The sequence below is a fragment of the Rhipicephalus microplus genome, chromosome X (genome assembly GCF_043290135.1).
Source record: "Rhipicephalus microplus isolate Deutch F79 chromosome X, USDA_Rmic, whole genome shotgun sequence".
In the NCBI taxonomy this organism is placed as follows: Eukaryota; Metazoa; Arthropoda; class Arachnida; order Ixodida; family Ixodidae; genus Rhipicephalus; species Rhipicephalus microplus.
Genome location: NC_134710.1, coordinates 316,091,787 through 316,112,774, shown reverse-complemented (window position 1 = coordinate 316,112,774; position 20,988 = coordinate 316,091,787). Strand labels below are relative to the sequence as shown.

The 20,988-nt window shown below is 44.5% G+C and overlaps 1 protein-coding gene across 1 annotated transcript in view; it reads left to right on the top strand.

The window, feature by feature from the left end:
- Positions 1-20,988, top strand: part of LOC119161308 (cocaine esterase) — a 76,325-nt gene that overhangs the window by 38,175 nt on the left and 17,162 nt on the right. The window contains exons 4-7 of the mRNA XM_037413715.2: positions 3,642-3,827; positions 13,438-13,631; positions 15,014-15,179; positions 17,055-17,248. Of these exons, the coding sequence (XP_037269612.2) occupies positions 3,642-3,827; positions 13,438-13,631; positions 15,014-15,179; positions 17,055-17,248 (740 nt within the window). The remainder of the gene's footprint in view (positions 1-3,641; positions 3,828-13,437; positions 13,632-15,013; positions 15,180-17,054; positions 17,249-20,988) is intronic.

Genomic DNA, 20,988 nt, shown 5'->3' with positions numbered 1-20,988 from the left:
ACGATTGTTAAAACAAAGATGGGAGAGGGGGGAGGCAGCAGACGCAGTATAGTACAAGTGATAACGCTCTTTTCTCAGTGAGTCCTTAACCTATAACAGCGGTTCCCGCTGGCATAATTTCATGTTTTTATTGCAATAAATGGTAGTCAGTAGGTGATCAGGCTTCATTTATGCCTAATTGGCCTCACTTTTATTTCAATTCAAGAAGAGGAAATAGACGTGGGCCGGGCATGTAGCTTTGTAGACGGGATAACCGCTGGTCATTAAGGGCAACTAACTGGATTCCCAAACAAGGCAAGCTGGTTAGGCGGAGACAGAAAGATAGGTGGGTAGATGAGATTAAGAAGTTTGTGGCTATAAAATGGCAGCAGTAAGCACAGTACCAAGTTGACTGGCGGAACATTGGAGAGGTCTTTGTCCTGCAGTGGATGTAGTCATCATGATGATGTTGACATTACGATTACTTTTTATGGGCGTGGCTGCGGCGGCAGCAAAGATTAAGAAGATAATTGAGCCATACTAAAACTACGTCAGCTGCTATTATTGCTGTCGTATTTGTTTCATGACATTGCATATACTTAAAAGGTTGACAGATTGGTGGTATTGCCTGCTTAAGATTTATTTGAAGATAAGCATCTTTATTCGCAGAGTTATCTTTATGTATAATGCTCCAATATACTACTTGGTTCGTGGATTGCCATCTATAATCACGCGGGCAATCAATTGATCACCATCATTGACAATAATGTCTCACGAAAATAATCACAACGGTGCATATATATATATATATATATATAGATATATGTAAGTGTGGTGGAAGTTGTGTGCGGAAAGATTTTGTCTTCGTGCAGAATCGTAGCAACGTTGCTGTAACGCTCGTACCTATTAGTTTAGATTAGTTTAGATAGCCACCTCGTAAATTAAATTTCCTTGCACTTGATTACCTGTGCGCGGACATGACGTGCGAGACCTGTCATCGCCTCATCTTGGCGGAGTTTTTTTTTATTACTTGGCCTGCGTCACGGAGTGCGCAATCGAAAGAGTTCATTGCGACTTTGTGGCGTATGTCTTCGTACCGTTGCTATTCGGTGCTCCCACGCGAAGTGAACATACCCTTTGTGATGCGCTGGTAGATCACCGCAGCATTTGACCCAAATCAAAGCATACCACTACATAATCTCTGGTGACTGTTGAGAATAAACTTGTACACATGATTCGAGAAAGCGGACATATCTAAACATTTCCGAAATGTTCGCGTGTTCGTGGCAGTATTATTTTGTTTATTTTCCGAATACGTTCAGTGTGCAATAATGACAGTAAAATTCATATAATTTCTCCTGTTGGAGACAGAGCAATTCTGTCAAATCACTTAGAATATTTGCAGATGAAAGCGTATGCCTTGCTCAGTAAAGCGCAATGTTTTTAGTGAAGTGAAAGCGTCCTAATTCGGTTTGTGATACTTCGGCAAACATACGTTCTAATCCCGGAGTCTATGCCTAGTTGTAATCATGTAAGTACCACTTAGCTTTTTCTTAGAACCCATTTCTTGGTGTACGTCATGAAAACGAGTGTCTTGTTGTCCTGCGTCATTATTTTCACAATGAATCTTCTGTCTGCACGGGAGTCTGCCGATCCTAAGCTAAAATATGAAAGCTTTTTAGAGCTTTGGATAGTTTCACTGTTATGAATCGTTCCATTTTGTACTTAGAGAAATTGAGTAAGCGCCAACGTTTCGCTAAAGAGCGGATACATGGTGGTTGTAGAAAAAGGGGACAAGTGGCGGTGGAGTAGGCGAGTCCTTGTGTTCTGCCTGACGTCACATTGCCGCTACCACAGCGACGCCAGTTCTAGGGGCTAATTGCTGGCCTACCCATAGCACTATCGCAGCACAAATCAAACCTTCTGCTAGGCAGCTACTTCTTTTTAATTATTATTTTTATTTATTTATTTACTTGCCTATTTTACATACTGCAGCCCTGTAAAAGGGCTATTGCAGGTGTGGGATTGCACAGTGCAGAAAAAAAAATCGCAACAGAAAAAAGTACAAAAAAGAGAAATAACAAAATAATAATGAAATATTTTAACAATAAAGGAATTAAGTTTTTGTTATATAATACTTTCTAACAAGAATAGTCACATAATCATTCAGGAAGAGTGATCGGACGTGACGAGGTAAGGAATTCCATATTTCTATTGTGCGGAGAAAGAAACTAAACTTAAACGTATCTGTGCGTGCAAGAAAAGGTAAAGCAAGATTGAGCTCGTGGAAGTTACGGGTGAAGGAAGGCTTGGAAAACGACAAAAAGGCTGTGTTTTAAATGTGATATGACTGCTTTATTATGTTGCGCAAAAATAATAACGATTCTACATTACGGCGTACCGAAAGAGGTTCTAGCTTTAGCTCACGTAATGGTAATGACAGTAAGAAGTGGTGGTCGTACCTGTGAAAACTGAAACGAGCAGCTTTCTTTTTAACTGCCCTGAGTACGTCGCATTCTCTGAAAGGTGACCGCACCGTGGAGGCATAATCGATGATAGGGCGAAGAAGAGATTTATACGTTTAAAGTTTAATATTTATGGGCATGCATTCTGCATTGCTCCACAAATATATTCAAGTGGCTCTAAGGCTTTAGAACATGTTAAGGAATTGTGAGTAGACCATATAATATCATGAGTGAATGTGACCCCAAGATATTTTATTGCATAACTCCGTTTAAAGAGACATTGAAATAGTATGTTGTAATAACCGGCATTACTTTTTTTGTAAATCAAAAAACAACAGTCTTTTTGAAATAATGTTCATTTTCTATCTTTCGCACGAGGCACAGAACGAAGTAAAGGAATCATTGAAACGCTTTTTTTCACCTGCGCAAGCGATCACGTATAATACATATGAAAGTGTAGTGACGTCACGGTAACCATTGTAGAGGTAACGAAGAAGCAACGAATCGACAACAGCAGCATACCAGCTTCGTAGGCTACAATTGCCGCTTCCTAGCAACTAGAGTTCATGCAACTGTAATACTTGCCGAAAAACGCATGCTAGAAACGCTGCGTGTCTCGTATTGTTTGAAATCACCTTATCATCTACACGCGGTTTTCATACTTGCTTCCTGCTTTTTTATTCGTTCAAGAAACAAATACTGGGATGCGTCTCAAATGCAAAATTCCAACAGAGATGAACACTTTTGCCTTTACTTTGTGTGGTAGTTCTCTGCCTGCAGAGACGAACAAATCGCGGGGTGCCAGTCATATACAGTTTTGGTGTAAAAAAAAAAGGGTGCATTGTTCCGTTGAAATCACAAGACAATGAATGTGCAAATATACATAATAAGGAAGGCACCTGTTTTTACTCTAGCTCGTACTAGACGCTGAGTAGCACGACCAAGTGTCAACGCGATTCATCATTCACATTTGAAGGAATCTCCAAATGGAAAAGAGGTGTCATTAATTCCATGGTGAAATCACGTTAATGACGGTACCTTACGTAAGATGCACCCGTGTAACGCAGAACCATACCGGCCTATTTCAGCGTCCATTCATAAACTGTGAGCTGCGTGCCGGAACACAGTGACACAGAGAATGAATCGTCCTGTGAGACTTAAGATCCCTTAGCTAATGCTCACTTCTTTCGTTCTTAGGGTTCCTAAGCACCGGCGACAGCGTCTGTCCTGGAAACCTGGGCCTGCTGGACCAGAACCTCGCCCTTAAGTGGGTACGTGACAACGTGGCCCAATTCGGCGGTGATCCTTCGCAGGTGACGCTCTTCGGCCAGGGCTCAGGTGCCGTCAGCGTCTTCCTACACATCCTGTCGCCTCTTAGCCAAGGTAAGCAGCAAATGCCTGGAGTCGTCGCCTGTCATGGCACTTCTAACAATGCAAATATGCATAAGTGGTTCACACCGTAAAACTTAGCATAGAGTAGCACTCGCCGTCACTGGTGGAGAGTGATGTATATTTATGGCGGAGCTGTTATGCTTTTCATCATGCCGTTACGCATTCGCATAAAACTGTGATCATCATGAATGCCTTCTAGCTTTTTAGCACGTGTAGCGCAATAACTCGGCCAGCACGTGCGACGCAATAACTCGGCCAGCGCGCTCTCTTTCTGTCCTAGTCTTCCTCTTTGGCTTCACTCTTCGAGCATGGGTTCCAGGCGCGCTCTCTCCGGCTGCGTCGACTTGACCGGCGTGGGACGCAATAAAACTCGGATGGGTGTGATTACGAGTACGGAGAGAGAGATAAAATGAGAAATAAATGAAGAACAAGAGAAGCAGAAAGAAGTAGAAATAAATATACCTAAAGAGAAGGAATACGTTCTTGGCAAAAGAAAATTTCTCGGTGAGGAGAGATTCGAACCCGCATGCCCACGATCTGAGGCGAGCATCGTAACTACCGTCAGTTCAGGCACGTAAGCAGAGTAACACGTAACTTTGTGTATTGTACTGTAGCAATGAGGTGGTGAAAGGAAAGTGGACGTAAGGAGGAGAGACGTAATAAAGGTGAGGACAGGGAAGGGAAGAGAGTAAAGCATAGCATAGAAATACAGAAACAATGATGAAGCAAGAGTAAAAAAGAGAAAGAGAAAGAAAGACAGAAAAAATGAAAGAAATGGAGAGGCTAATACAGACAGAAAGAAAAGCGACAGAAAGACAGATTAAACGAGAATAGAGAGAGGAGAGAGAGAAAAAGGAAAGAATGACAAAGAAAGATAGGAATAGCAAGAAAGAGAGAGAAATGTATAGACAGAAAGAAACAGACAGAGACAAAAAGGAAAGAAGAAATAGAGAGAAGAGAAGAAAGGAGAAAAAGAGATTGCGAAGGAAGACGTGAAATAAAAAGAAACAAAGAATGCCAAGCAGGTTCGCACTTTGAGTCTTAGTGCCACTAGCGCTATCGAAGCTGCCTTAATTTTTTTTATTTTCAGACATTCATGAAAGGTAACGTATGTTTAACCACTCCAAAATTATCACAGTACGCACTTAAGAGTCGTGTGTTGTGCTTCTTTAGTGACGCGCATGATTTCCGGCGATTGCTTAGAGAAATCATCGTAAACTTCGGCAGAAAGCCTACTCGCAATAAATGTAACACTTCGCGGTGAACATGTTAGCTGTGCATGTCAATAGAAGACTCAGCCGTTCATATAACTTCGAGTTGTTGTAGATGACTCCAGGAAAGAGGCAGAGTTGTGCTAATGCGTATTTGAAGGGTCGCGATTTGAAACTGCGTAGTAGAAACATTACGATCACTCCAAAAGCTACGTTAATAACATGCTTACCGTAATTTATCCACACTTTTGCTACGCTGACCTCATTGTTTAAACCTATTCAGGGTTCGAGAAGTACTTTGATTCAGCCTACCTTGTTAATGGTACTCATTTTGAAAAGTGCAGCGCAACGACATAAGAAGAGAAAGACAGAAAGCTCTTTGTCTCTCGGTCTTTCTTTTTTCGTGTCGCTGCGCTGGCCTTTTTCAAAATGAGTTCTATTCTGGGTGTTTTGAGAAATGTGTCCAATATTTTAAAAATCAGAAGACGCTGTTTGCTCGCTATTTCACTTGTGTTTTATTGTGGTGACTGGCATCTTGAAAAGGTTGAAAAATCATTTTTAACAGTAATTAGAAAAGCTATAGTAATTAACATTTTAATTAGTGGAGGTAGGCAGTAAAAGTCAAATAAGAGAATTGAAGTCTCTCATGCCAAGAACCTATTGCCACTTTGAGAATTCGGAAAAGCGGCCTCTAGTAATAACTAAAAAATAATGAAGTTCTCGTAAATTCTGCGGCAAAACTGAAACCGAACGACCAATGAGCGCAACAAGGAGACGACTACAATGAAGTCACTGTTCAAAACAGCAGTTACATGAGTGCAATTTTTCACCGTTCGTTAACGTATGTGTGTCATGCATGCTGCAATTACAAGTGCAGCCCACACACCTAAGTACGAAGTCAGTTTGTGGTTGATGTAACAACGCTCGATCTTTTTAGTTGCGCTCATTCGCGTTTCAGTTTCACCACAGAATTGGGGAGAATTTCATTAACTCGCAGTTATTACAAGATGCCACTTTTCGAAAACATCGAAACGGCCATCGGTGATTCGCATCAACGACTTCAATTCTCCGATTTGACTTACACTGTATACAAAAATTAGCCGAGATGGGAGTTTCTCCAGTATATGAGCCCCCAAAACCCCTCTGTCCCAAGTACTTACTCCATAGTATAGAGTGAACTCGGCACATGTCGTCGGACATGTGCCGAGTTTCGACATGTGCACATGTCGTCGGACATGTGCCGGACATGTACCGAGGACATGTGTCACTAAGCAGGGGACATGTGCCCCTTGCTTAGTGACAGAGTTTATGAACGACATGACCTTGTTAAACTCCTCAGGAAGTTTCAGGTCACGTGGTCACAAACTCCCTATGAGAGTTTTAAAAACCCTTTTGGGTCATGAAGTGCGTGTGTTTGTTTGTACGGGCATCTGTTTGCACGTTGGTGTTAAACACGAGTGCTTTTATTGCGATAGCAATTATATGGACACTCTCGGCTGGATATTGCCGCCGGCGTCGGCGTTGACGTCGATGTCATGCACCGTGTATGTATACGTACATGTCTTTATGAATACGTAAGAAAGAAAGAAAAACATCTAGAACAAACCTCTCCGGTGCGCGGAATCGAACGTGGTACCTCTGCGTCGTGAAAGTCAGGCGGGGTGGCTCAGTTAACCACTGACCACTGATGTGCTCCGGGGTGGCTCAGTTAACCACTGAGCCACCCCGGAGCACATCCTTGACCGTTCAAACGGCAAGCTACTTATATCTCCCACTTACCACTGCTCCCGAGCATCTCAGGGGGAATTGTGCTTTCAGCATTACCAGCAAGATGGCGCAATGAGCGCGCGTCGCCACATCGCGTGGCGGCGCCCGCTCTAATCTACGCGTATTTTGCCCGGCTTAGAGAAGGGGAGCGATGCTCCTTCACGCGCCCTTATCTCGTGGCAGTGAGGAGGGGAAGGTCGTATACGCTTTGGTTGGCCTCGGGCTTTACCTGAAACGATTCTGCTGTAGCTTCCGGGGCCACAAAGGTCACTTCAGTCATTGCAATCTCCGTTTGCGAAAAACACGCGCTTTTCAGACACAGCAAAGTAACAAATGAGCCGCTTATTCGCTTGTATCCGTACCTGTGAGTATGTTTTGTGAGTCATTTGTGCGTTAAGAACATGTGGATTATTTCGATCTTCTTTCCATTCTGCGCGTGACCTTTCAATTTGTGCTATCGCGTTCATTGCTTCGCCTTTCCGGCGAAGCTGTGACTTTTTTGTGGTTGACTGTGTGAGTATCAGTTGACAGGCAACGAAATTATCAGTGCAGCGAAGATTTGCAAAGGCTGGTTGGTGTTTTGTGTGAAAATATCCAGACATTTCATACCATTGAACCACGCTAGACATCGATCCAATTCCTCAACGAAACGCCGCGAATGCCTTGCTTCAAAAAGCCGAGTTACAAACAAATTCGAAGAATAATTTAATTGTAACAAAAGTAAGCTGTTACGATCATCAGCGATCACTCTTGGAGTTTGAGTGTCTAAACATCGAAGCGGTCTGAAGTAGGCTTCGCTCGACCATGCAAGGCTCGCCGGCAACCGATGTGAGAGTTGCGCTGGCGACGCGCCCGCCCTGTCTTCGCCGATGGTGGCTTCGCGGAGTGTCACCGGTATTTCACCAGCTGCAATATCTAATCGGTAAGAAGGCCTCGCTATGCCGTCGGTATCAAGCTGGCGCCGTAGCGAGTTCGCACTGCGCGCCGTCCGTCGTGGCGAGCTCTACGAGCTAGCACCGACGACCGGCGAGGCGAAGCACGTGTTTCACAAAAAACAAAGGCTTCTGGTATGAATAACAGTCTTCTTTGCCTTGCGACGGCAGCTGTCAAATGACCAACTCGAAGGTGAGCGCCGAACGAGGCGGAGACACACAGAAACTGCGTACGGCATGCATGCCCATGCAATAATGCATGTGAGCAACAGGAACGGCGGCTGCGAACCGTCTCATTCGTTTATGTTCATCGCTCCGTAGCTTAAACTGCGTGAATAGCGGACACCTATTTCTGTCCATGGGAAAAATCACGAGACGAAAACTGCACATCAGCAAGCATTTTGTGATCGCCAGCTGTCATTCATCGAATCACCGTGCCGTACTTGTGAGTGAGGCCTAGTCGTCGAACGCGGTAGCGACGGTGTACCACGGTTCATCGCTAGAGGTGCTGAATTTGCATCGTTGATGTGTTCATGCAAGGTCGCTCGGGCTTTGTGTACGATTAAGTGAATTTTACAGATTCACACACAGTACTGCTTATGCAAAATCAGCCCGTGCAACAGAGTACCAACTCTTTCGCTAAAGTTAAAAAATATTGAATGTAAGGCAGGCTTAGGGTAAAACGCGTTTGTTGAAAGGCTTACATTAGGGCGCCACAACTTCATACCTACGCCTTGCGTGTTCATTGCTTGATTCTTAGCAAAAAAAGGGTCCCTCGAGAGCTACTTGGGAGGTCAGAATATGGTGTCTGTATATACCCGGTAGGTGTGCAGGGGGGGGGGGGAGTGATTCCTAAATGAAAAGAAAGAAGATTAAGCGAGCCCCGTAACTGTCTCTCAGGCGGAGTACACCTCAACAGTAGCTCACGAGGGATAGGGGTAAGGAGGGATTAAAAAGGATAGGGAGGAATTGAAGGTGTAGAGATAGAAAGAGAGGCAGAGACTGCCGAATACGAAAGTAAGAAGAAGATAGGAAAGATGGACACGGTTGCAATAGTTCTAGGACGGGGCACCACTCAGCGAGAGCTGTTGTCGGCGTCAGGAGATGACGTAGGGCGAGCCACTCGGCCAGAGCTGCGATGTCGTCGTAGAGCGCGGGGGCACAACCAGTCGGCACGAAGTACAGCGAGCGATACCCGTAGGTGTGCAGTGTGAGTGGGAGGCTGTGGTGAGTCTGAGTGTTGTAACATTACGTGAACGCTCTGTACATGTTTGTGTCAATATTGTGTGCTTCGAAGGTAATGAAATTAAAGTTACGGTTGCGCATGGTACGGCTGCTGACGTATTTTTTTCTCAGTTAATGTCAACATTTACTCACTTACTGACCTGAAAAAGTTCCCTGATGGATGTAAATAAAAACTCCCCAAATCCATCCAAAACCCCCCTCCAGTTGGGGAGTAATTTTTTTACTCCCTCCAGACGGTGTTTATAAAAACCCATCGGAGCATGCGCTAGAAGACTAGTCGTTTAGCCCCGCCGCGGTGGTCTAGTGGCTTAGGTACTCGGCTGCTGACCCACAGGTCGCGGGATCGAATCCCGGCTGTGGCGGCTACATTTCTGATGGAGGCAGAAATGTTGTAGGCCCGTGTGCTCAGATTCGGGTGCACGTTAAAGAATCCCAGGTTGTCCAAATTTTCGGAGCCCTCCACTACGGCGTCTGTCATAATCATATGTTGCGTTTGGGACGTTAAAGCCCACATATCAATCCACAGGTCGTTCACTCCCAACTCGGCTTATTTCTGTTTACAGTGTAACTGCCTAACTCCACTAATTACAAAAGTTCATTAATTTAACTTTCCTAATAGCTGTTCCTAGTAATCATTCAAGCCTCTTAAGATACCTGCTGCTACAAAAAAAGCAACTGCCATGACAGCGAGCAAAGTGCGTCTTTTTCTGAGTTTTAAATAATATTGAACACATTTCTTGAAACACCCTGAATATTAGACTATATAGGAATGCTAGAACTTGTCAGCGTTTCATGTCTTGCAGTGACTAGGCAGACAGAATTTTTTTTAATTGCACCTGACGGTGAAGCACGACAAGCAAAAAGAAGCGCCTTTTTATATGCGTTTAAAATGCTACCGTCATACTGTCAGGTGTACTAAACTGTCACTCCGGCACAGGCACTTAAATGACATGCAGTGGAGGAAGACGACAACATCGTTCTTGCAGGTTGAACTCTAGTAACATTGTATTGAAAAACACCTGAATCACCCTCAATTTTTTGTTTCTTTTTAGATAATTTTTTCACGTATTATTCACCCCCTTTTTCTTTTCTCACTTTCTCCTTTTTGTTATTTCTTTATTCTTGTTTCACAAATTTTACTGCCGCAACGGTTCTTGGGCGATCCATCGTTGTGGGTTGTGCCATACTTCCGGGTAACATCATCGTCACCATCTTGAGCTGCTCTGTTGGCCTTCTATATTGTGCGCTCTGTTGTTAGCTAGATCACCCGTAACAGATTAAGTTGACCTTTCCCGTAACAATATGGTTGCTAGATTACGAATGTGGCAGTGGCATTGTACGTATCACAACAATGCATATACTTCAACAAAAACAATAAATTGGAGTGATGCTGCGAACTTGAACCAAAACAATTCAGTCATAAGTGCAAAATAAGTGTAAAACTAGTCATTCATTGCACTTTGTGTCTATTCATGCTTTTCCGCAAAGCTTGAAAAACCATTACTTCTAAATGCGCGCTCTAGAAAGCAGTCAGAAATTCGTCATTTTTTAGGTGTTAGCTTGCTTTCGGTGCATCCTTGCAAATGTCAGAACTGGATTACTATGTCGCATGCGGGAATGTTACAGCAACTGTCATCGGACAACTGAAGCTGCATTAAAATGCATTGTTGCACTCATTGGAATTATTGCACCAGAGTGCACCACCCCTTGTCACACTGGTAACCGAAGTACTGGTACATAGCACAGGATGTTGTCAGGCAACTCATACGACGCACCGAATGCATCGTGTAAAAGCCGTCGCACGCGCCAAAGTGCAGCATTTAATTGAATGAAGAAATACGATAGACCAAAATGAGGAATGACGTAGTTCATAAGAGACTTAGGGCCGGCTTATATGAAGCAATTTATAGTTCCACACAACTGTGCTCGGAGAAAGGTAATTAAGTGGCCCAAACAGATTCACAACTCTGCCTCCCTTTGGTTGCCACATATAGTGGCTCCTCATGCACATGCCCTGGTGGCCACCTCAAAGACAATGCATGCATATGGTAATCACATCAAGGTTCTATGTGTTCGAAGAATTACGCCCAGAACTTAGTTTTGGTTGTTTGTTTCTGTTTTTTTTGTTTTACGGTTGTTCTGATGCTTCAAACCTTTTCAAGGCTTCGATAATTGAAGCATCCAATATTTTAAAGCACCACACTCCGAAGTACAAAAAGAAGATATGTCTTAAAATAAGTCCTTATTTATTACATCATTTTCGGTAATGCAGGACTTCGAGCATCAAAAGCAGACTGGACACAAAAAGTCACATCGCAATGAACTGGTCCGCCTGTGCTGTGTTTATGTGCCATGCCACTCCGTTTGCTTTATTCTCGGCCCATGTGACTCTTGCGAGTGTCATTTATTTCTTGGGAACGCGCGCTTCCTGTATTTCAAAGAGTAATCTGTTTGTAATCTCTGTCAGTTTTTCTGACATAGCACGAGGCAAGAATATGCTCGCACGCCGCAAAGAGGCGTGACCCGTTGGCTCAGCGCCAAACCTCAGAGGGTCTACAAACTTGGCTCGCTTTCATTCAGAGAGAACTGCACCACTCATTCATGAAAAAAAAATTGCAGAGTTGTACGTAAGACAAAAAACACCTCCGAGAAAAGGGCAGTCATCGCTGACTACATCGTGTCCTGAAAGAGATAATTGTTTGTGTGCGGGAGCAGTAGTCGGTGACAGCTTGGTCTCGATCATTTTTTTTTGTTCCAAAGACAAAGGGGCAGGCACATGACACATGGAAAGCGAACAAGTGATTCATGGCGATGATTAGACATGACGTGTTTCAGCTTTCTGCATGTATTGTTCGTCACAGATTGTTTTGTAAGAGCTTCCCCTGCGGCTATTGCCCCAAACAGCCTAATTTTGCTCTTTGTTCTCCATGTATTACCTGAAGAGGTGGAGGTTGAACGTATGATCCAATAGTTATCATACCAGTTTTTATTAATGCACCCTCCTATAACTTGGGGGCAAATTATGAAAATCGCATGGTATATGTGCACAGAAAGAATTATTGCCCACTTCGGCTGTGCGGGGTAGCAAAACTGAGCCTCATTATTGTTGGTTCCCTTACCTATCACTAATCTCTCTCTCTTTCTCTCTCTCTGGGAGTGGCACTGCTTTCAAGGTGCTCATACCCAAGTTGCGCGACAAACTCAGTTACCTATCCTGCTTTGTTCTGTAATGCCTAGAAATTGCATTTCAATAAGACGAATAGGAACAAAAATATCAAAGTGGAATAGCAATACATTCTGCCCAGAGTCCAAGGGCGGTTGTCTCAAGGCTGGTGGTAGTTTCAAAATTCGTCACTAAATAAATGTGCTTTTCCAACTCACTGACTTCAGTTTGTCAGTTGCTACATTCATCCTAAAGCGGAATTATACAAAAAAATCTAAGTAATAGTATTTTTGTAATATAACTAAGTATTACATGGGATATGTTGTGCCATCAAAGGAGTACTCACATGAATTTCAAATATTTTCGGCTTGTCACTTTAAATAGAAACACGGGTGTCGAGAACTGTAGAAAGAGTGTTATTATCCTTAGGAATGCACTGAATATATCTCGAGCATTATCTATGCGTTGCATTACAATATTTTTATTATCGCTACCTTCTAACAGCCATTTCGGTTTCAGTATCGAGAAGATGGCTTCACGGTGACGTATAAAGACAACTCCGATGTCATAGGAACACTGTGACGACAAACTATCAACAGCTGTCAGTTTGCCATCAGTCGCACGTGGAAGACTTAAACAACGAGCAGTGAATTCTCGCACAGATACTCTGGCTTCTATTTCTGCTATTAAGTGGCATGCAGGACACAGATGTCGCATTGCTAGTGAACTGTGTTAACTTGTGATAATTACCACTGCGGTGGGGCGGTGTTGTAGATGCTGGGTGAAGGAAACTTTAAAATTAAAGTGTAATATTTCATACGTGTTGTCTGGATCCGGTGTGCAGAAAACGTTGATAGTGCACAATATGGAAACGAAAAATGTCCCTTTTGGGCTGCCTCAATACTGTGCCAGTACTTCTTTAATGTCGCCCTCTTCTAGAAATCTTCAGCTGGTATTGAAGTCATGTTATGCGCCGTAGGCAACTTCTGGACACCTTTTTCGTATATAAAAAAAGGTCATCATATGTTTAGCTAAATTTCGTAAATTGATACCTCTTCTTAATTCTTGTTTTGTTTTTTTTTGTTTTTTTTTGCGTGAAACTTGAAAGTTCTTCAACCTGCGACGTTATATTGTTTCGTTGCTAGGATTGTTTCATTTCCCGTCACTTCATGCCTTGATTATGTTTCAAAAGTGCCTTCAGAAGCGCTGCGAACAATAAGCGTTGTAGGCTTTTCGGATGTGAACCAAACGAGCAAATAATCTGTTTTTTCAAATCTGTCTAGGGCTGTTCGTGCGTGCCATTGCCGAGAGTGGCAGTCCGCTGAGTGACTGGGCCGTGGAGCCCGAGCCGGCGCAGTTCAAGCGCATCGTGGCCCAGGGCGCGGGATGCCCGACCGATGGCCCTTCGTTCGCGCTCATCGACTGCCTCATGCAGACGCCAAGCAGTGAGCTCCTGCGCATACAGCAGGAGAGCAAGGTGTGTATTCGATTGGGCCAGGTGCACAAAAACTGAAGCTCTCGAAGCCGTGGCTAAAGTGGCCGGAAGATGATGGAAGGGTCGTAGACAGTCAGTGCATATTGTGAATATCATCATTCTATGAGCGCCACTGGAGAACATGAGTCTTTGAAAAGCCGTCGCCCGAGACGACGAACAGTCATCACCAAAGTCGGCCACTTTTGCTCATTTAGATTACAAGATCGAAATGAGAAGCAGGAGACGAGCGAGAAACATTTTGACTTACACCTGCAGAAGGTCACAGAAAGGTTTTAAACGGACTAAAGGTTAATAACATGCGTGCTATTAATGTGCTATCAAGAGTTTACATTTGTGTTCATTTCAGAAGAAAGCAGACCAATGCTTATTACAAGTGCACTTGCGCTACGCGTTCTCCCCTTAGTGGCAATTCTAGCGACCCATATGCAGTGGCCTGTTGCCACTTGATGGCTCACGAGTGTTCCCAGTCTTTTTTTTGTCTGTGTGTGGTTATTCAAAACTATTAACTTGGATTACGTGATCGCATTTGAAACTTGCACAAGCAGGCTATATTATCAAGGGATTTTCAACGTAGCTATTCTTCGAAACATCCGTTAACCCTAAAGCGATCGCCATCCTGGCTTTGTGCAAGGTATGACGTTGAATGACTATAGACTTTTCATTGCTTCTGGACGACGTGCTGACTACTTCACCCTTAAAAATACAGCCCTTAGTTCACTTATCGAAGAACTTGGTAATGAATGCGCTAGAACTGCAAATTATAACAAACTATAGAACGATTTTCTGTTACATTAGTGACATTCTTTGGGCATGAAGTAGCATATACGAATATTAGGCGCATTCTTGTGTACCTGCTGCTGTATGCATTATTTTTTGTTTAGTGTGTAAGACGTTATTGGTACAATCTGAGCATCTCATTTATTATGTTACGTATTATGCAGTATGCTCATAGTCTACGTTTAATCACTTTCTAGTACAAAGACTCGGGGGAAGATAGACGTATAAGAGGTGAAATTTTGCGGAATGCGAAGGTCATGTAGCAATTGATATGATACTAAACAAATGTTGAATACGTGCTCGCAATGGAAGCGCCTCCTTTTTCTCAGATGTTAGTATCTGAAGCGTTGTCATTATAGTAGTCTCCATCACATCATTGTTACAATCGCCGACGTCGTCTTGGTTATGCTGCGAACGTCTTTGCGCAGAAAATAGTTCACCAGTTGTGCGTAGCTCTGTCTTTTTTCTCCTCAAAAGAAATGTTGGAAAGGGGGATAGTGTACTGCCTGGCAAAAGGTGTCATCGGCCTGCGCACACGTACTCCGCCATCCAATGCAACTGTTTCGTCATTCACGCGACAACTCCAGGTGTTTGGTGACTTTCCCGTGAGGACGGCGCCCGTAGTGGAGAAGTTCAACCCGCAGGGTGCCTTCTTGCCGGATGAGCCAGCCGTCCTACTTGAGCGCGGTGAGTTCCGACGCGTGCCGCTCATCGCCGGTGTCAACAAAGACGAGACCGCCTTCTTTTTCCCTGGTAAGTGCAATGTACCTTAACACTGTACTCGATTTGTCAAGACCGTGTGACCCAGTGGCACTAATCAAGCACTTAACTAACGACTCCCAGAGGCAATTAAGACAAGAAAAGCGTAAGGGACGTTATTTGTGGTTTCTTAACTGCAGCGTAATGATTTTCTCTAGAAGTGAAAGTAAATAAAGCGGACAGAAAATCACCCTTTCTGTCGTTCGGGTCCGAACCCCCAACCTACGATTTGCACATCCGACGCTTACCATTTGAGCTAAAATGCAGGGTGCTCCCTCGTCTACTTCTTTTTAGAGTATTTATGTGTGCTCAACGTGTTACCCAGCGCAACTCGCAGCCTAAGCGGCAGGTGTGGAACACTTTTTTTTTGCTAGAGGGCGTCACGGAGCACGTGATGTTTGTACGAAAGCCGATTGTTACTAACACTAACCTGCTTGGATGAGACTCCACGGAACAAAAGAGCGAGATTGAGAGCAGGCAGCTTCAGTACAGCACCAGTATTAGTACGAGGTGATTTTTTCATCACATTCATGTGTAAAGGCTGGTATCATGAATATAGGATGTCCGAGTAATGAAGCACTCTCCTGGACTGAGAGCCCAGTTAAAAACTAATAATGGCGCCACTCCTGTTATCCTTTCGTTTGTTTCTTTTCTTGCTTTTTTTTCGAGAACTGATTCAACTGTTTGAAGACATAGTTTTCAGTGGTCAAACTTCAACACCAGGCATTGCGGATGGGCCAATTTAATTCCGTTTTTTGACGTGCGAAAACCAGCATCTGATGTTTCTGTTCATTTAGGGAATCCTAATAATTGTAATCGCATTGAAGATGCCGACTTCGACCCCCCCCCCTCCTCTTGCACTACCGCCACCTTGCGCTCAGAAGCACAACAAAATAGCCACGATTGATATGGGGGGTTTAACGTCCCAAAACCGCCATATGATTATGAGAGACGCCGTAGTGGAGGGCTCCGGAAATTTTGACCACCTGGGGTTCTTTAACGTGCACCCAAATCTGAGCACACGGGCCTACAACATTTCCGCCTCCATCGGAAATGCAGCCGCCGCAGCCGGGATTTGAACCCGCGCACTGCGGGTCAGCAGCCGAGTACCTTAGCCACTAGACCACCGGGGCGGGGCCAACAAAATAGCCACAGCAACTACTGCGATGAGTGGGTCGCGTATTTTATGTATTATGAAACATCCGTTTGAGATACAGGTGCTGGAACGTTTACAGAGCTCCTGTTTACTATTCCTTCTTGAGTGCTGTTTGTGATTGGCACGTGGCCGTCCTCTACTTCAAACACAAAGGTGTGGGACAGCAGATTTTTGAATTTGCGTACTGCGGTTAAAAGCGTGGCCATCATTTATGCATGTTTCAATCAGTGGACTGCAGAATTTCACGTAATTGAAACAATATTCTAGCCAGATACGGTGCTGTGCGTGTCAGCTTGACTTTTAAACGCTGTTTCATACACTTTATACTTGTGAAAGTGTGGGAAATGAGTGCAAGTAAGGAGGCACTATGGCGAAGACATTTTATGCTGAGTGAAAATTAGTTTTCATGGACGTTCTGGGTCTCAGTGTGTGAGTGTTTATCCATGCGTCTACTTATATAGTTTCGTTCTTGTCACTACTTTACGATGGCAAACATTGTCCCAGAGAAAAGGAATGGCAGGCGCCATACATAGGAACCTAATTATCCTCAAATATTTTTAATAAACAAAAGGGCAGTTAGTGCTAGTATGTGATTACTTATTAAGCACCGTTGAGTAGAAGCGTGAACCTGAGTATACTGCGTCATGTATCCGACGTGTCCACCGATGACTTGATGATGACTTAATGCTTTATTTTCTAATCTTTGTGCCCAGTATTGTCGGGATACCTGAGAGACCGGTCGGCGCGCAGTGCCACGTACGTGCGCGACCAACTGCTGCCAAGGTTCCTGAGCAGCGCGCTTCGCTACAACCGACCGCCGACGGATGTTGTGGACTCCGTGGATGAGACGTACTTCCGGGACGTCAACCCTCTCGACACAAACTCTGTCATCAAAGCCTTCATAAATGTATGCCAAACTTTCTTCCACAGCAGCGTTTTCTTTAGGGTAGGGAGGGTGTTCAGTAAATGACAGAACAATGTGACTTGTTTGAATGCTTGTCCAAATGTCCGGCTAAGGTTCCTTTAGTACAATTTCACTCGGTGCCTTTGCTGCAGTTTATTCCAAGTACACTGCAAACGTGGCACGTCACCCAGATATTACTCAAATTTCAGGCAACATTTTTGAAATGTCAAAATTTGCCACCTCCTATGGAGAGGTCGTAGCTTTATACGGTAGCGCATGAAAACATAGTGCTTTCTAAAGTATTGTCAGAAACACGTTTAACAGTACATGGCGTCCCATGTTGAAAGTAGTCAGCCCTCAGGCAATGTAGAGGTCAGAATAAAGGCAGTATGGCCATAAGAATATCGGCAAACTGTTATTCGGTGTGAGAACCGAGTGATGGTGAACGTTTGTTCATAAGCAATAGCCCCTTTGGATATTACTTAAACCAAAGAAATGTATTCTTATATATGCAAGCAAAGACAGCCTTTTTGCATTGCTGACATTTGCTTTTTAACCACGCATGCACTGCGGATGCATGAACGAACTTATCCTAATTGTTGACTCACTCTTACCTTATTTTTTTCTCAGAGCTCTCCTTCTTTTATTAGTGTGGGTGGGGCAACAATTGTGACTAGAACTTAACATAATGTCGCGGTCGCTTGGGGCTTCGGAGTAGACTGCAAATATTTTTAGCAAAGTTGAAGAGGACTTTGTGCACGAAGAGGTGCACATTTCTTTGAAAATCTCGGGCTGCAGCGATGATACAAGCAGAGTTGTTCAGTGTTCTGACAGTATTCTAAACAGCGAAACGCTGCGTCTATAGTCATTTCGTTTTCCAGTTTAGATGTAGCTGTGATGACTATTTCAAAAAGGGAATCCAGCTCGTCGCGGCCAGGGATATTCCACGAGAGCTTCGGGAGGCACAAAATGAGCAGAAGGCCTTCAAAAAAAACGGCGCATGCTGGACATTGCCCTCTGAATACGACCGTAAACCACACAAATACACTACGTGAAAATGCTGTCGATAGTGGTTAGTGCGAAGCGGGCTTCCAGTTCAACGCCAACAGGGCGAACATCCCGGATGTCGTACACTTGAAGAAGGAAACACCCCGTGGGTAGCCGCGAGAAATGCTGTTATGCCGCGAACGTCTAATTGAAACGCAGCGCAAATTACGGGACGACGGCGCAATTAGAGAACGCGAGGTAGCAACAAAGCGGTCACGTTGGTTTTGAGCATTTTGAGTGCATTGATGTGCCCAATTCGCATTTTACCCCATCCAGCGCACGTGCGAGGTCTTGAAAATTTGTGAACGATTCTAAGAATATTGTGTGCAGAATGTGCGTGGTCGCAGCAGGGACGAGCATCGATATGTGCTTAGTTCAGCTGGACGGAACAAGACCTTTTTTTCCCCATGCATGCTCTTGCCGGGATGGCATAGTGGAAGCTCGAGTGGAAGCAAGGAGTTTCCTCATAGATTATGAAGAGTTTTGAAGCCCCCGCAGGGGCGTCTGTGCAAGCAGGCATTTGGTGGGTAGCGACACCAGGGGCTCGAGCTAACGGGAGGTTTTGACTCCCTCCCACGCCTAGCCGTGCGTGGCTTTGCCAAGTCCGGGGAAAAGGGGATCCTGGGGGTTGAGCCGACGCCGTGTGATTGGACCTTTAAGGCCCCCGGCGGAGGCAACACACCTCTTTGGCCCCGGCTTCACGTAAACGGCACCCCTGGGCTGCCCCACCCAGGGTAAATCGGCAGTTGCCTTTTCCTATCTCCCTCTACCTACATCTTCATCTTTATCTCTCACTTTTTATCCGTCTGTCATCTTTTCTTTTCGTTTACTTCCAAATTTTCTGGTGGCGAGGGTCAACCCTGTGTAGTTACCCAACCTTGGATAGTTATATTCGGTTATAGCGGCGATGCATGGCTGGCGTCTCCAAGTGTTCACTATTCAACCTTGTAGCGTCCCCTTGTTGGGCTCGGTGGTGGGTGGCCACCATCGCCGCCGAATTTAAAATGTTTCTTATGGAAAACCCTTTTCCCGCACCCCCTGATTGCCGCCTGAAAAGGTGGCGCACCAATGACAGCTTCTTTACTGCACAGCCTGAACAGACCTTCCCCAAGTACCATGTAATCCACAGCCAAAATGAAAATGGTTCGATCTATTTCCCCATTTATTGTCTCGAAAACACTCACAGATGCAATTGGCCCTGGCTATAAAGTAACTAAGATGGGGAATGGCGATATCCTTCTAGAAGTTTGCGACAAGACTCAGTACGACAAGCTCACAAAACTCGTTTCATTTGATAACATCCCAATATCAGTGGGCCCACATAGGTCGATGAACACAGTGCGTGGTGTTATATCTGATGATGACCTCCTCGAGCTGTCTGAAAGTGAATTGCTCGAAGGCTGGCAAGAACAAAATGTAGTGAAAGTACAAAGAATAATAATGAGGCGAGATAATAAACAGATCCGAACAAAGCACATCATAGTTACCTTCGGTACAAGCAACCTTCCTGACTCCATTGAAACTGGTTACTGCAAGCTTCGTGTCAGACCTTGTATACCGAATCCTCACCGATGTTTCAAGTGTCAGCGCTTCGGACACGGATCCCAAACGTGCAGAGGGCACGCTAGGTGCGCGAAGTGCGCATCTTGTGAATATGTATCCAAAAAGTGCACTTCAGAAGCCTGTTGCGCTAACTGTGAAGGAGATCATGCTGCCTACTCCCGATCATGCCCTGCATGGAAACAAGAGAAACAAACATTAGAATTTAAGGTCAAGTTCAACCTGTCATTTCAAGAGGCACATCAACGTTTTTCTACACACAATAATTCTGAACCTTCCTTCGACGACGTGGCGCGTCGAGGCGCCGTGCCACGTCTTTCGGCACCCGCGAGATTCTGCACCAAGTGTGACTGCGGTTGTGCCAGAAGTGCCTCCGGCTGGAGCAGCCTGTACTGCTCCGCCTCCTGTTCAAAAGGGCTAGCAGACTTTAGAGACTGCTGGACCACGGACCACTGCAAGTACAGTCAGGTCCGAAACTGCCATAAACGTGCCTGCCAAGCAGGCGCCATCCACCACCTCAGAAGAGGTGATGGACATAAGCCATACTCCTCCAGCGCCCCAGACGCCGAAGGAAAGGCGCAGCTCTTTCGAGCGAAGCGAGAAAGAGAAACCCCGTATTACAGGGCCCCAACAGGCCCTGTAACTTAAGCCAACGTTTCTGTACACACAGCACTTAACTACATTAAAAATGGAGACACAAATTTTACAGTGGAACATCAGAGGACTACTGAGAAACCTTGACGATATTCAAGAACTTTTACATAAACAGTCACCAAAAGTTCTGTGTGTACAAGAAACACACCAAAAACCCAAGATCACTAATTTTCTACACCAGTATATCATTTTTTGAAAGGACAGGAATGAAGCCATCACGTCATCTGGTTGTGTGGCCATTAAAGTCAATCAAGGGATTGCATGTACTCATCTACTACTCGAAACATCTCTTGAAGCAGTGGCTATTTGTGTAGTTCTCCTGAACAAACTCGTGACCATCTGCTCTGTCTACATACCTTCACACTACCATCTTGAAAAACGTGGATTCCAGTTCCTAATAGATAAACTTCCAGAACCTTATATCCTCCTTGAAGATTTTAATGCACAGAGCAATCTATGGGGTGACTCTCGCTGCGATGCTC